This window comes from Tyto alba, unplaced genomic scaffold (assembly GCF_018691265.1).
Source record: "Tyto alba isolate M040663 unplaced genomic scaffold, T.alba_DEE_v4.0 Super-Scaffold_6, whole genome shotgun sequence".
NCBI lineage: Eukaryota > Metazoa > Chordata > Aves > Strigiformes > Tytonidae > Tyto > Tyto alba.
Window position 1 is genome coordinate 20,092,435 of NW_024881327.1, and position 13,408 is coordinate 20,105,842.

Genomic DNA, 13,408 nt, shown 5'->3' on the forward strand with positions numbered 1-13,408 from the left:
AACATTATTTATTTCTGCAAAGTAAAGGCACCATGGATGCTTTTCAAGTGTCCTGAAATGCTTTGCAGACATTAACTGTGCTACACAACACCCTTTTGAAATAGGGGAATAAACTGAGGTACCAAAAAGTCACTGAGCAAAGCAAAAGTATGGTGAAAGCCAAAATCTCCCTTCTCCGGAGCTGCCTGAGACAAGTCCCTCCGTGTTGTACAATTCCCCTATGGATCCCAGCAGCATGAACACATGACAACTGCATTTATCCAGCATGGAGCTGAAAGCCACTAGCTAGATCGGAAGAGCGCATGGGGATGGAGCCGACTTAGAGGATGGCTAACCTGAATCCACAGCTGTCCAAGAGAAAGGGAAGGACTAGAGATATTCTTTCACTGGAACATAAAGCTTCAAAGGGAACAATCTTCATACAAACAAATTCTGTACAAACACTGTGCTGTGTTGTTGGAAATTCAGACAGTACATTTTTTTTCTACAACCATGTCGGGAAAAACATGTAGGCAACAAAAGACAGTAGATCTCAAAATTCTTCTATTAAGTGACCTAAGTACTCTAATTATTAAGTTTAAAAAAGGCAAAAGATAGCATCTATTGCTGGATGAATTAAGATAAATATACATGAATGCACATGTATATAACACAATACATTCCTGCCTTCTACCTTTAGACAAGGCTAGAACACGACTTTTTGGAAAAGTGACAGGTGTTTCTCTCAGGGAAAAGCTGCATATCATTTTGGTTTGTGAAGTGCCACGTAACCACTGGAAAATCCCCCAAACCTAGATGTGCATTTTATGAGAGACAGTTCCAGCATGAAGAAAATTACACACATACTGGATTGTCTTGGGCTTTGTTTAAAGCTGAATCACTACAGTTACTGCAATTTTGTTCCCAGATATTTAATTTCCACTGTATTTCACCTTTTCTGGTTCTGAAACAACCAGCTTTTTATTGAGTAGGGTGCGGGGGGGCAAGATCACAGACACACAGAGTTAATTTTTATCTGGGAGAAACCAATATTGTGCAACTCTGTCAGGGTATAAGCAGGCCATCTGCACTGTTTTATCTTTCTCCTTAATACCTGATGAATTCTTACCCACCCTGAGAGATAACTTGCACAGCAAAAATTACTGCTCAGTTGGGCAATATGCCACAAATTTCCCATGAGCTGCACATATATGTCAGAAACACTGTAGGTGCTGTTTGTCTTTCCTCCTCTCCAGCTGACTTCCCTCCTTTCTGCAGAAAAGATCTATTTTACCCTTTTCCCCCTGTTTACACTACAATCCTGCTTGCAGTCCTAAATAAGGACTTCTCTCTCCAGTCTGCATAAGCAGCACATTTCACAGGCCATTAATTAAACAACCCTGGATGAGTTACCCACCCAAGCCTTGCTGTCCTACCCCTGAAAATGGATTCTGTGAGTCCAGAGAAAAATGAAAGCCCTTAAGGTGCAAACTCAGTCTGTTCCTCTGAGCCTCTTGCTTCGTTTCCACAACAGACTTCTGACAATTCTTAGATGATGTTGTGACTATGGGTCTTGACCTGTAAATTACTGAGATCTTCTAATGTGCAACATGCGTTCATCTCACCATAAAATCAAACATGAGTTCTGGATACCCTGTACTGTAGAAAACTGAGATGTTTACAGCAAAACTACTCTCTCTGATGTTAGTGGATTTTGAGGAACACCAGGTACATTCCAAAGACTGCTGCGAATTGATCTCTGCTTGACTTTAAGACTGTAAAATAAAGCAAACATGTATGAAGTTTATTTCCTGGGACTGCATATTGGCCTTGCGGTATTTCAGATTTGTTTATGAGTCAGTCAGTAAACAGGAAGCCCTAACAGCACTACAGTGCTACTCCTTCAAGCTATAAACCCCTCTGTAATAGTAGGAGCAACAATAATGTTCTAACACACTTACAAAACAACAGCTGATTAAATGAACTGCCATAAAAAGACGAAAAAATACTCACAAACTCCTCTAGCCACAGAAGTACTTGAGGGGAATGACTATGCAAAGCCCTGCGACTTAGGAAGTGGGCATCAAAAAGTCACTGCACATAATTTCTGTCATCTCTCCCAGCAGAAGACTAACATATGTTTCAAACACTTTTTCATCATATATAAAAGTGGGATTCTAGACAAAATGGTATATGGGTCACATTTCTAAGAGCCCTTGCTGCAGTGACAACCTCAGCCAAAAAAGAGCTGTCAAAAACCAGCCCAATTATTCTACCGAGAACCAATTATTCACATACGGAGATGACAGCTAACTCATAATGCACCAGTTTCTAAATCCAGTCTTCACTGATCCTTGTTGTTAGCTCAGTGGTGTTAAGAACTAGCTCTGCTACTGAGATGTCAGTAAAAAGAAACAAGTTCCTCCATTTCGTCTGCAGGTTTAAACTCCCAAATAAAACAGTACCCTAAACAAACCTCTGCTTTGAGCCATGTGAAACTGCCATTTGACTACAGTTTAACTCCCACGTGACACTGGCTGCAGTCTCCTCACAGCTGAGGACTACCCTACGGAGCAAGCTCATGTCAGGAAAAGCCACCTAGGCATGTCTAAGTGATTTACTCTCACAGTAACCACCACACTGCCACAGTGCTGCTCGCTGTCTCTGCAAGGTGGTGGGGCTGACAAGCAACCAGGACCTCACGTGGCTTGAGCTAGTGAAAAATGGGTTGATCTGACTGCAACCATGGCATCCTCCAAAGCGGAAAATGCTGATGGAAAGCTGACTTTGGCAGAGTCAAAAGGGTTTAAGGCACCTGTATGCTTAGCATATAAGAAAAGCATAGGAGTACTTACCTACAAAGTTCACTGTACTGTCAACTTCATTTTTTATACTGGAGGACAGGAAATAATCAGAAGTGACATCATTTAGCCCATTAATCCCAAAAGATGATTCAACTGGCTCTTGCTAGAATGAAAACAGTACAGTTGGGTCAGGTTTGATTTATTTTAGGAGCCTGGACTCAGTTCATCTCTTTGATATGAGACGGTAATAAATCATATCGCTTCTGCCTGCCATATACCCCCTGCTCTCTGCTAGACACAGTCCTGAATGACTATTTTGGTTCTCTGAGAAGAAGCCAGAGTCTACTCCATTTCCAAATCTTCTGCTTTGAAGCAAAAGCTATTTTTAATTTTCAGATTTAGAGTAAGCCTTCAGAGAGCAAGAAATTAGTGCACTATTTACTAGAGATTAACATTTGGAACAAACGAGGAAGAAACATTGCTTTAAAATGGTAGTCTATTTAATATTCACCCTCATTCCCTTCCAAACATGCCGCATCTCTTAGCGCTCTCTGAAAGAAGCCTTAGCTTCTGTACAGCAATTACTAAATTCTAGCCTTAATTTTTCTCTGCAGCAATCCTGAAAGCAAACCAAAGTGTTTACACTAAATACAGCCTTTTAGATCACATCATAAACATTACCACAGGGCAATAGCGTTGGGAAAACACCACCTGTTCTACATAGACTGAGCTTTCCACAAGATGCATCTCTGTAGGTCTGGTACACTTGAACGGGAATCTAAAAAATTCCCTCCAAGAATACACACCAAAACGTTTCATTACATAAACTCAGGGTTTCTTTAAAAAGCTATAAACACATTTAAAGGATTATCTAGAGGTCCAACCTCCTCTGGTATTGGCTCTCTTACGGGGTTATCAGTTACAAAGTCTAAAGTCTTCTGCTCATACCCTGGGCTGGCCATGCCAGCCCTGCGAGGGAAGTTGTACCTCACTGCTGACCCAGAGACACCTGCAGAGAGGTGCAGAGCTGCCAGTGGGATCTGATGTCACACCATGCTCATCTTCACTGCTCTAAAGGATTTTGGCAAGGGCAAGGTGAACCTCAAGACATGGTGCCAGCCCTTCGCAGTACTAACTGTGTGAACTGTTATCATGGGGACAAAAAGCTGGGGACAACGTGACAGGCTTTTTCTGAATGACACATGATGTGATTGTGATCCACTCAAAAAGAGCTGTCACATTGACACCTTCCCCACCATTAAGCAAGGAAAACATGCACCCTCCTCCTCCAAGTCCTCTCAGCACATCAGAAGGGTGCAAAGTTAGTGTTAATGGCAACTAGGCCTTTGATGAGCTGCACCGGTTGTGTTGACCGACGGGTCAAAGACCTGGAGAGCCGGAAAAGATAAAATTAGCTGCTACTGATCCATTGAGGATCATGACTGCGGAGACAGGTTAGAGCTGCACATTGGAGCCCTGAGCCTCTGGTGTTGTGCAATGCCCCAGCAAACACAGCAGCCCCCATGGGAATGATGCACATGCAGCACTTTGCTCAGCTTTACTGAGGCTTGGTTACAGAGAAGTTTATTTAGTAGCCCCTTCTGAGATGTAGAATCAAATATGCATCTTGGAACTTGGGTGATGGTGTCAGATCCACAAAGGGACTTGGCTGCTAGCACAGCTGGTGTTAAATCACCTAAAGTTTCAGTGTCCAGACATCTAGCCTAAGCTAAGTGTTTGGGGAAAGATGTCACTTAGATTTTAAAAATGTCTTAATGGGGAGCTGCATGCACAGTCAAAAGGATACATCTAGGCTAAGGTAGAAATTAAGCCTCAGGCAGGCAGTTCAGTGCTTTGTTTTAAAGGAAAGATCCTATTTTTAACTGGGCTACTCAGATTCTTATGGCTTCCTCCCATTAATGAGAATTCATTTTTTAATGGAGACCCTGTTTGCCCAAAACCCCAGTGGCCGGAGACCTATCTGCGAGGTGGAAGACCTGCTTGCAGTCCCCCTTGCCTAACATGGAGCAGGGATTTGGTAAGGCCCAGATCTCTCGCATCCATGGGGACAAGCACTGAGTGCCCTGAGCACCCTGCTCAATCTCGGCAAGGTCTGGCAGGGTTCTTCACCCCCACCAGTGGCTGCTGTGGGTGCCCACAGCGTCCGGCAGTGGCACGAGGGGGCAGCTCAATGCGAGGGTCCTGCTACGCCTAAGTCCCTTTGCAGATCTGCACTCGGATCGTCAGCTGCTCCTTCTGCTGATACTACCCCATTGCAGCTACCAGGCAGATCAGGAAGCAGCCTCCCACTTACCTCCGCTAAAGAAACATTTTCAGGGTAACTGCAAGGCATTCAATGCAAAACACGCATCTTGGGTCTCAGGAATTCACATCGCTGAGCAAAGCAATTATCAGAAGCTTTCAATGCTCAGAAATGTGCACTTGCACTAATTCCCCCACCACCCTTCTCTGCTACTACAGTCTTCAACATTCAATAGTCAGTCTAAGAGTAGACGAGCATAGAAGAGCATCAGTTTAAAAACCCAGGCATATCTGGAAGCAAGCTTGTGTATGTACTTGTCAGAACAAGGGGCAACAGACAGGAATACTACCTGGTCCCATCTCAAAGCCTGCAAGAGCTAAGCGACCATACCACAGCTGGTGGCTGCCTGCAGGAGGCATCGCTGGCAGGTGGACGGGCTGGAGGCACAGCCGGCTCCGCTCACTGCTCCTGCATCGCCTGCCCTAAGGCCTCTGCGCAGCTCAGCGCAACCGAGCTGGAGGAACGCGCTCCCAAGAGCTGCCAGCATCGCCCCGCTAGCGCCTACTCCCAGGCGTAACGCCACGCGTCCTAACCTGCCAGACATCACTGGGACTCCCTCAGCAATGACTGTTTGCGAGATTCATCTTAACGGAGAGGGCGGGATTGTTCAAGCACCTCTACGGCTTTTCAGGCATTTGGTATTTTGACTAAAAGAAAGATTATGAGGGAGGGGAAGGGCAAAGAGCTGCTGCCAGCTATCACACGCTGCTCTGCTCTGACCAAAGGAGTTTACTGGCTCCCTCTGAACACAGGTTACCACCACAGTCATGTTATAACAAGCATATGTAGCTGCGTGATCCAGACAGGATTGTTAAAATGTGGTTCCTTTAAGACAATTTAAAAATCACAGTATTCTGACATGTAATAGTACAGGTCACAACTGCCAGGACAGTGTCTGCCTTCCAAACCTGATTTCAATGGAGGAGTTTTCCCAGGCCTCTGGGCTCACCTGGCCCAGAGCATACCCTGGCCAGCGGGTGCAGAACCTGCACCCAGGGGTGGGTGGCACCAGCCTTTCACAAGCCAGCTGCAGAGGACCGAGCTGCCCTCCTGCTGCAGACACGGCTGCTATGTGCAACCCAAGAACACCAATTTTACTGAAGGCTGAAAGTCTAAAACCTTTGCGATTTACTTTTGGAAAAAATTGAATGTGGACCAAATCCTGCTGCTGTGCAATACTGACCACCTTGTAGAAACACGAGGCAGAAGTGCGAAAGCTAGGGAACACCATGCTTTGTAGGGAAAGCTAATGTCAGTCTGGGCACGTGCTGTGAACAAGCAAAAATCTCAGGCAGTGACTGAGAAGCTTTACAACTGAGGTCTTCCAGCTGACAAACCATGAGCATAAGGTGCAGTTCTGACAGAACTTCTCCCCCCTTGCCTAAATGAAAATGAATTTCCAATGCCTTACTCACACCAATTAATTCCTACAAAAGGTAGCTCTATTGTTCAGAAACATTCCTTCCATAATTACTGTATTTCTACTTACACAGACAAACAAATGGCAAATGTACTGCCGAGGCTGCCAGTTTTCCAACCTCCAGGCGTTGTAACACAAGGGCTGTGTCAACTGATGACGTCAGTCAAGGCTCTAACAGCCTTCACGTTTTTTTAAAAAAAAAACACCCAAACATCCCATGTAACTGTAGCTACTTAACCAAACCACAAGCATAAGTTATTTGCAAATATCCACCACAATATGCTATTGGGGCTATTAAAAAAATTTGCAACAGATTGTTCTCACAAGCTCTCGCACTATTAAACAGCCACTTCTTACCTTAATTTGTTTGAATTTGTCATCCTTCTCGGACTTCGTTTTTTTTCCTGCAACAATAGAAAGAAGATTTCTTAAAGTCCTATGTGCTATGAGTTATCCTTCACGCTTTCTGTATTCTTTTCTATTTTATTATTATATTCACTTTTTCTATATTCACCAACAAATAGCTCCAAAACGTGTCTCAAAACGGCAGCATCTCCTAGGAAGGGAGAACACACTTTGCTTAATTTTAGACCCCCCCTAAATTCATCTTCAACGCTCTGGCTTTGTGTTTTGTTCTTTAAGGGCTACAAAAAAGAACCACACTGGGACTGATGAAAGCAACTGCAGTCAAAAACTCAAGGTGAAAAATACAGAAGAGTGACAAACTAAGCAACAAAGCCTGTTGAAAAAAGGGGGGAAAAATACTCTTAAAGGGGGAAAAAAAAAAAAAAAATGTAAGTCTTATCACATTTGTAACACTCTCACACTGTAGCTACAGGAAAAGAGAGATTGTTCATTAACATGAAAAGAGATCACAATAAATGTCAACAAATATTTTTGTAATTAGTTGCAACCTGAGGGGGGGAAGTATGTAATTCATGCAGAAGTGGTTTATGCAATCATGCTGGAGTTGAGAATCCAGAAAACCACACAGCATAAGACTGTCACAAAATGTTGTGTGCCCTGGCAGACCCCAGTGTTGCTGCCTCTGCTCTGACCTGACAAGACCCTGATGTGAAAGCTCAGACTTCCTGGTGTAGGTTCAGCTCTACCCCACTGTTTGCACAGACGTCTCCCAGGAACTTCTCCCATCTCTTCTACAAGATAGCACAAATTTGCAGCCAAATTCTTTTATTCTCACTCACACATAAATTTAGCCATGTGCCACGTAGAAAGGGCATGTGAGAATAAACACAGGGCCCAAAATATATCAAGAGTTTTACAATAACTGGACTAGCTGCAGAATCCTCTCCTGCTCCAGCCCCCATCTCCAGAATCTCAGCTTTCATGATGAAGTTTTCCTAGTTCTTAAGAGCTATGAGAAGAATCTACCACAATGGGATAGGTTATGGCTCACAGAAATATGCCTGAACATACAAAATACAAGAGAGCAACAACAGTTTCAAATGTAATCGTCTACCTTTTGCAGACTGATCTCCCTTTCATGGTACAACTCTGTCCTAGAAATGCCAGAGTTCATCATTTCCAATCACACTGACCTTAAACTGAAGAGGTACCTTTCACTTCTCAACTTAAGAAAATAGCAAACTGAGCTACAGGTGAACTGAATTGAATTTTAGAGGAACACCATGTGTTTGGTTTGCAGGTTATCTTTTTGTCCAAAAATCCTAGACACCAGAGGATACCAGAGGACTAAGAAAGCCATTGTCTACTCCATAAACCAGTAATGAAGCCATAAGGAAGCCAATGAGCCATAAAGAAGCCCATGTTTCTACTCCATAAGAAACCAAATATTCACAAGATTGACCTGGTGGTTAGGTCCTCTCCCGGCAGGTGGGAGACCTAATCCCTAAAACTGGAGATTCAAACATAGTTTGAATTTGGTGAATTCCCATTTCACCATCATCGTGCTGTGGGGACTGTTTTTTCATGACCTAGTGTAGCTGCATAACTAACAAAGTGGTTTCACGGTTTAACGTTCTGAGCAGAGAGTGTACTGCTCCCATTCAGCCCAACAGAGTGCCAGTTAATTTCTACCTTTGCTTGCAAAAAGATACCAAAATGTCTGCCACCGTATTCTGAATGAACCCTCCTGAGTTAAACGCGCTGATCTCTAATATCCCCTTAATCACACTGCTTGACTGAAGAAGACCTGGGACTAGCATCTGAACACAACTTCATCTGCTTTAATAGAACTAACAATTTATGCGCATCACCAGTTTGGGGATATCACATCTTGTTGACCCTCTCTCCAAGCACCTTGTTCTCTCAACTGAACGTAGTCCACTTTTCATACAGCTGTTCCTAAGTTCTGGGGAACATCTGAATAAAAATGTCCAGCTTCACAGCAGAAGAAGAACCGGCACATTTTGCAGGCCCCAAAATAATCACAATGCCCCAAACACCATCTTCATACTGACAAGCTCTCCCCTCTACCTTTTTTGGAAGGTCTTTCAGATAACGGCAGCATCCGGTACACCCTGAAGGCATTGTTTCCTTTCTTTATACTTTTGTCCTTCACTTCTTCTATGTCAGGCAGAGAGTTCATAGCACAACGGAAGTTTGCCTTCCACGTCTTTGGATCAGGTTTATCTACTCCTGACTGGTATTTTCCTAAGCAAGAAAAGAAAGTTAGGTGCACATGACGTGCAATTGAAAACCTAAGGCAAATTAGTAACAGCATAAATTAACTTCAAGGTATCACCCTTTGGTTCTCATGACAAGCATTCAAACAATAGATGAGGTTGCAGGAGAGTGTTGTGATCTCATTCCCATGCATGTTTCTAGAACACATGATGAACAGTTTCTGCTCAAGACAGACCCAGGGCACTGCAGATCAGTTGTGACTCCACAACAATGTGGAAAAGCTTGCACGGCATTTACCTTTATTACGTCTGGCTCAAATCCACAGAAAGGCATAAAAAGCCTAAGGGCCCACGTCTACAAAGTGCTGAGTGTGCTCTACTCCCGACAATTTTGAACCCAATCTTGTTAACGTTTAAATCAATTAAGTTTTACTGTGTTCCTCAATGCAAATGAGTTATGACACTTCAATGAAGCTGGAGAGTACAGCAGGCCTTGAAAAAAGCACTTGGTCTCCCACAAACGTAGAAACTTAAATTCACTCTCTGTGTTAGTAAAAGCAAAGACAAGAAAGAATGAAAATGTAACTTTAAAAAGGAAAACAATGTGACAATCTGTCTTACAGAAAAAGAGTTCCAATACCTGTGTGAATTGCCCAGTTTCTAAATAAGGGAGCATCTTTTTCAACATCCCACCCATGTCTTGCGGCATGCATCCAGGGAATCTGAAAAATCTTCTTCTCCTGGAAGAGAGAACAAACAGGAAATGCCAACACTGATTGACTTGAGGGATCTTCTGATGACTTTAAGTCACTTATTTAAAAGCACAGTTCGAACATCAGCAAGTGTTTTGCTTCCTTCTAACCCAGTGCTGCTGTCACTGAACTCAATAGAAGAATATCCACTGGTGTCACTGAAAGCAGAATACAGCCCTAAGTATATGAAATACTCAGAAGCCCCTTCACGGACGATAAGCCTGGCAACTTTCCAGGCTGACACATGGACAAAACATGCAGTGCTACACATTTCTAAACATTCAAATGAAGGCTAGTTTTGGCAGCACAGGCACTTTTATGATTAGAAAAATTAGATATGAAACTAACCAACCATAGGAACAGAGTAAATTCAAGGGATTTAGAATTCAGCCAGTAAAATACTAGCATGGCGGAGGAAAGGGATCTCTCAAATGTATATGCCAAGCAAATGGACATACAAATGCATCAACAGCATACATCTCTCCAGTGGGGATAAAAAATACAAGACACCCACATGAAGGCGTTGACCACTGAAGACAGTTGAACATATTTTAATTTAGAAACTTTAGGCCATAGAGAAGTGCATTTAAAGCAATCCAAAAGAAGGCACTTTTTAAATTATTTTTTTTTAACACACAACTTGTAGTTAAATGAGGGTATGTCTTATGTGGTAGAAGTATAAACTGATTCCCAAAGGGATCAGAAAAACTCATGGAAGATAGTACACTGGTGACTATTAAGATGATAGTTTTGGGAGGCAGCTCCAGCTCTGGAAGCCCAATGGCTTTCAGAGCTTGGACAGCATGTTCCCTACGCTCCTTCCACAAGCACTTAGCACACACGATACTGGGCCAGATGGATGCTGTGTCAGATGTGCTTTTTATGTCATACAACACGGGAACAAATTCCTATGTGCTGACAACCTACAGGGCTGCTTCAGAACTCTTCACGCTCATTTTTGCAAAGCCATACAAAAGGAGTTCGTTCCACAACACCTGTTTTTTCTCCTCTATTGGGGAAAATACATCTTATCTGGCCTCACATGCAGACACCTTGCACTATAAACACTGCCACTACAGGTTCTGATCCACTTCTCAGTCTGTGAAAAGTGCTTCAAGGGTAAAATGCACCCTCCTTCAGAGGTGGCCACCTGAGCTACACCAACTGAACTGCAGGTTTAAAGAGCTTATTTCTCTTCATTGACTAAAAATAACTCTGGAGAGGCAGCTCCCATTTAAATGACTGCATTGTAGATGTCTGTAGTTGGATGAGATGAATCCTTCACCCTTTCCCCTTCCTTCAATAACCACTTTTCTTCCTTGTCTGTCTGGTTAATATTTCACTAATGTCAAGGTTAGGTTTATTTCCCTTGCTTTCCATGTGATCTTCTGGTTTTTGAGCCTGCATTTTGTATCCTACTTCAACTCTTGTCTTCAATCCTTTCTCTCATTTACATCCTTTCATTTGCTCCAAATTGCATTCTTCCCTTCTCGCCTGGCTTTCTCTAATTTGCTGAAAGCACAGATTTAACACATTCCTCATTCCCGTTCAAGCCCTCACACTCTCATTCTTCCTCTTAATCTATTCCCATCACTTCTCTCACATGCATTTTGCCTTCTTACTCTCCCTCTATATAGTTAAATCATCCTACAGAGATGCTGTCCTCTTTCCCCAAGTGGAAGTTGTCTAAAGAAAGCCTCAACCCCACTGTCCTGTGGTCCACAACAGTACTGTATGCATCAGAGCTAGAAAAAGCTTCCTTGCCTTTACTCTCTCATAGACTAGAGTGAGCATGGAAAAAAAAAAAAAAAATCGTACTTCCATAGAAAATTACTTCTATCAACAGGAACTTTAAGAACTGACCAGATTAAAAAAATCTTGTGCTTGGTGATGGGGAGAGGTTTGAACAACGCTACACAATGCTACGGAGGTTATACCACGGATTTCATATTCTCTATGATAATTCAAAAAGTTCTATAGGAACTAGCAGACTGAACAAGACTCCAGACACAGCATCCTGTCATCATCAACAGCATCCTGTCATCATCAACTGTACCCACTGCTTCAAAGGAAGGTGCCAGGACACTCTCAACAGCAGTCTGAGTGTTCATTACAGTGTTTCAGTTCATTATAGAAAGTTCTACCCAATCCCAGATTACCTGAAGCACAGACTCATAGCAAAATATATTATATAAGTAACAAAATCACAGAATCCACGTGTATTATAATTGTATAATACATATATAATTTTACATACCTATATAGAAACTACAGATTTTCTCATCAACTATCAAATATCTAATCTTCTCTGAAATCCTGCAAGACTGATGATTGCAGCAATACCATGTGGTTTTGTGTTCTGCTCTAGTTTATCTAGATGCTTTCTATTTAAATACTAATTTTTGATTTCACACATTATCAAACATTTACCTATATTCTTCTTCAGTCAATGGTCCCAAAAAACGACCTTAATAGGAAAAGGCTCATCGGTGCTTTCTCTTAGATTTGGAAAGCCATGTGCTGTCTGGTACAGCACTCCATCACTGGACATTTGTGTAGGAATTTTGAGTTGCTATTAAAAAATTAGCCTCACCTAAAGTCAAAAGCACAATCCACAGAACTTTTGCAGCGTATCAGAAATTGCTAACAAACTCTAATGGGGACATCAAAAGGGAAAAGGTGTCACATTCTTAGAAAAAGGCAGGAAGAGGAAAACAGTATTGAATGCTCGCAACCCTAGTGTTGGAAAGTGCTCCAAGCAGGTGAATGAGCATGAAATCACACATTAGCTAGAAAGTCATAGGACAAATTTTAAATAGCGGCATGTGTCTGGAGGGTAATACTCCAAGCATCCATAAAAGCAGCAGTTTGCCTCTTGACTCCTGTTACAACTACTCTGAATGTTTCCACTCTGATTTCCTCTTCCAGACCCATGAGGGACACCGACCTCTCATTATCCCCCCTTCTCACACCACCTCTGCCCTCTGCTGAACTATGTGATTTCCTTCACACCTCCCGGCTTTGTCTCTCTGGGAAGGTAAAGAAATTCTCTCCCTCCCTCATGCCATTCAGCAGGATAACATTTTCACCAGGGAGGTACACAAGTATTTATTTCTTAAGCTCTACAGAGAGGGGTCTGTTCTGGAGGGGAACACGAAGCAGTAGGTATGTGATCAACTGACAGCAGGGGAAGGAATTAGGTTAAATCAGCGGTACCTGATTTTGTCATTTTTAACTGAGAGAGGTTTAATTCCTTTCTCAGTCTAGAAAAATTCCCCAGGAAGAGACAGTCAATGACAAACCCCAAATGGTAACCAGTTCTTTAGTATTTAAGTTTTATTTCTTTAAAAACGCAGGATGTGTGCACATACACACACATGTACACACGAGTGCCATTCTCTTGCTAATCTAACCCACCTTCATTTCTGTACTGTGAACTTTCCTTCATCAAACTCTGATTAAAATATACAAATCTCAAAATCCTACAGCCTCCAGAGTCAATTCTGTGCGTACAGAACAGGCTG

At 42.6% G+C, this 13,408-nt stretch overlaps 1 protein-coding gene across 3 annotated transcripts in view; it reads right to left on the bottom strand.

The window, feature by feature from the left end:
- Positions 1-13,408, bottom strand: part of IRF2 (interferon regulatory factor 2) — a 44,162-nt gene that overhangs the window by 9,406 nt on the left and 21,348 nt on the right. For all 3 annotated transcript variants that reach the window (XM_032999108.2, XM_032999107.2, XM_032999109.2), the window contains 4 exons: positions 9,773-9,872; positions 8,984-9,160; positions 6,884-6,930; positions 2,835-2,946 (listed from right to left, as the gene is read on the bottom strand). In XM_032999108.2, coding sequence (XP_032854999.1) covers positions 2,835-2,946; positions 6,884-6,930; positions 8,984-9,160; positions 9,773-9,872 — 436 coding nt within the window. The remainder of the gene's footprint in view (positions 1-2,834; positions 2,947-6,883; positions 6,931-8,983; positions 9,161-9,772; positions 9,873-13,408) is intronic.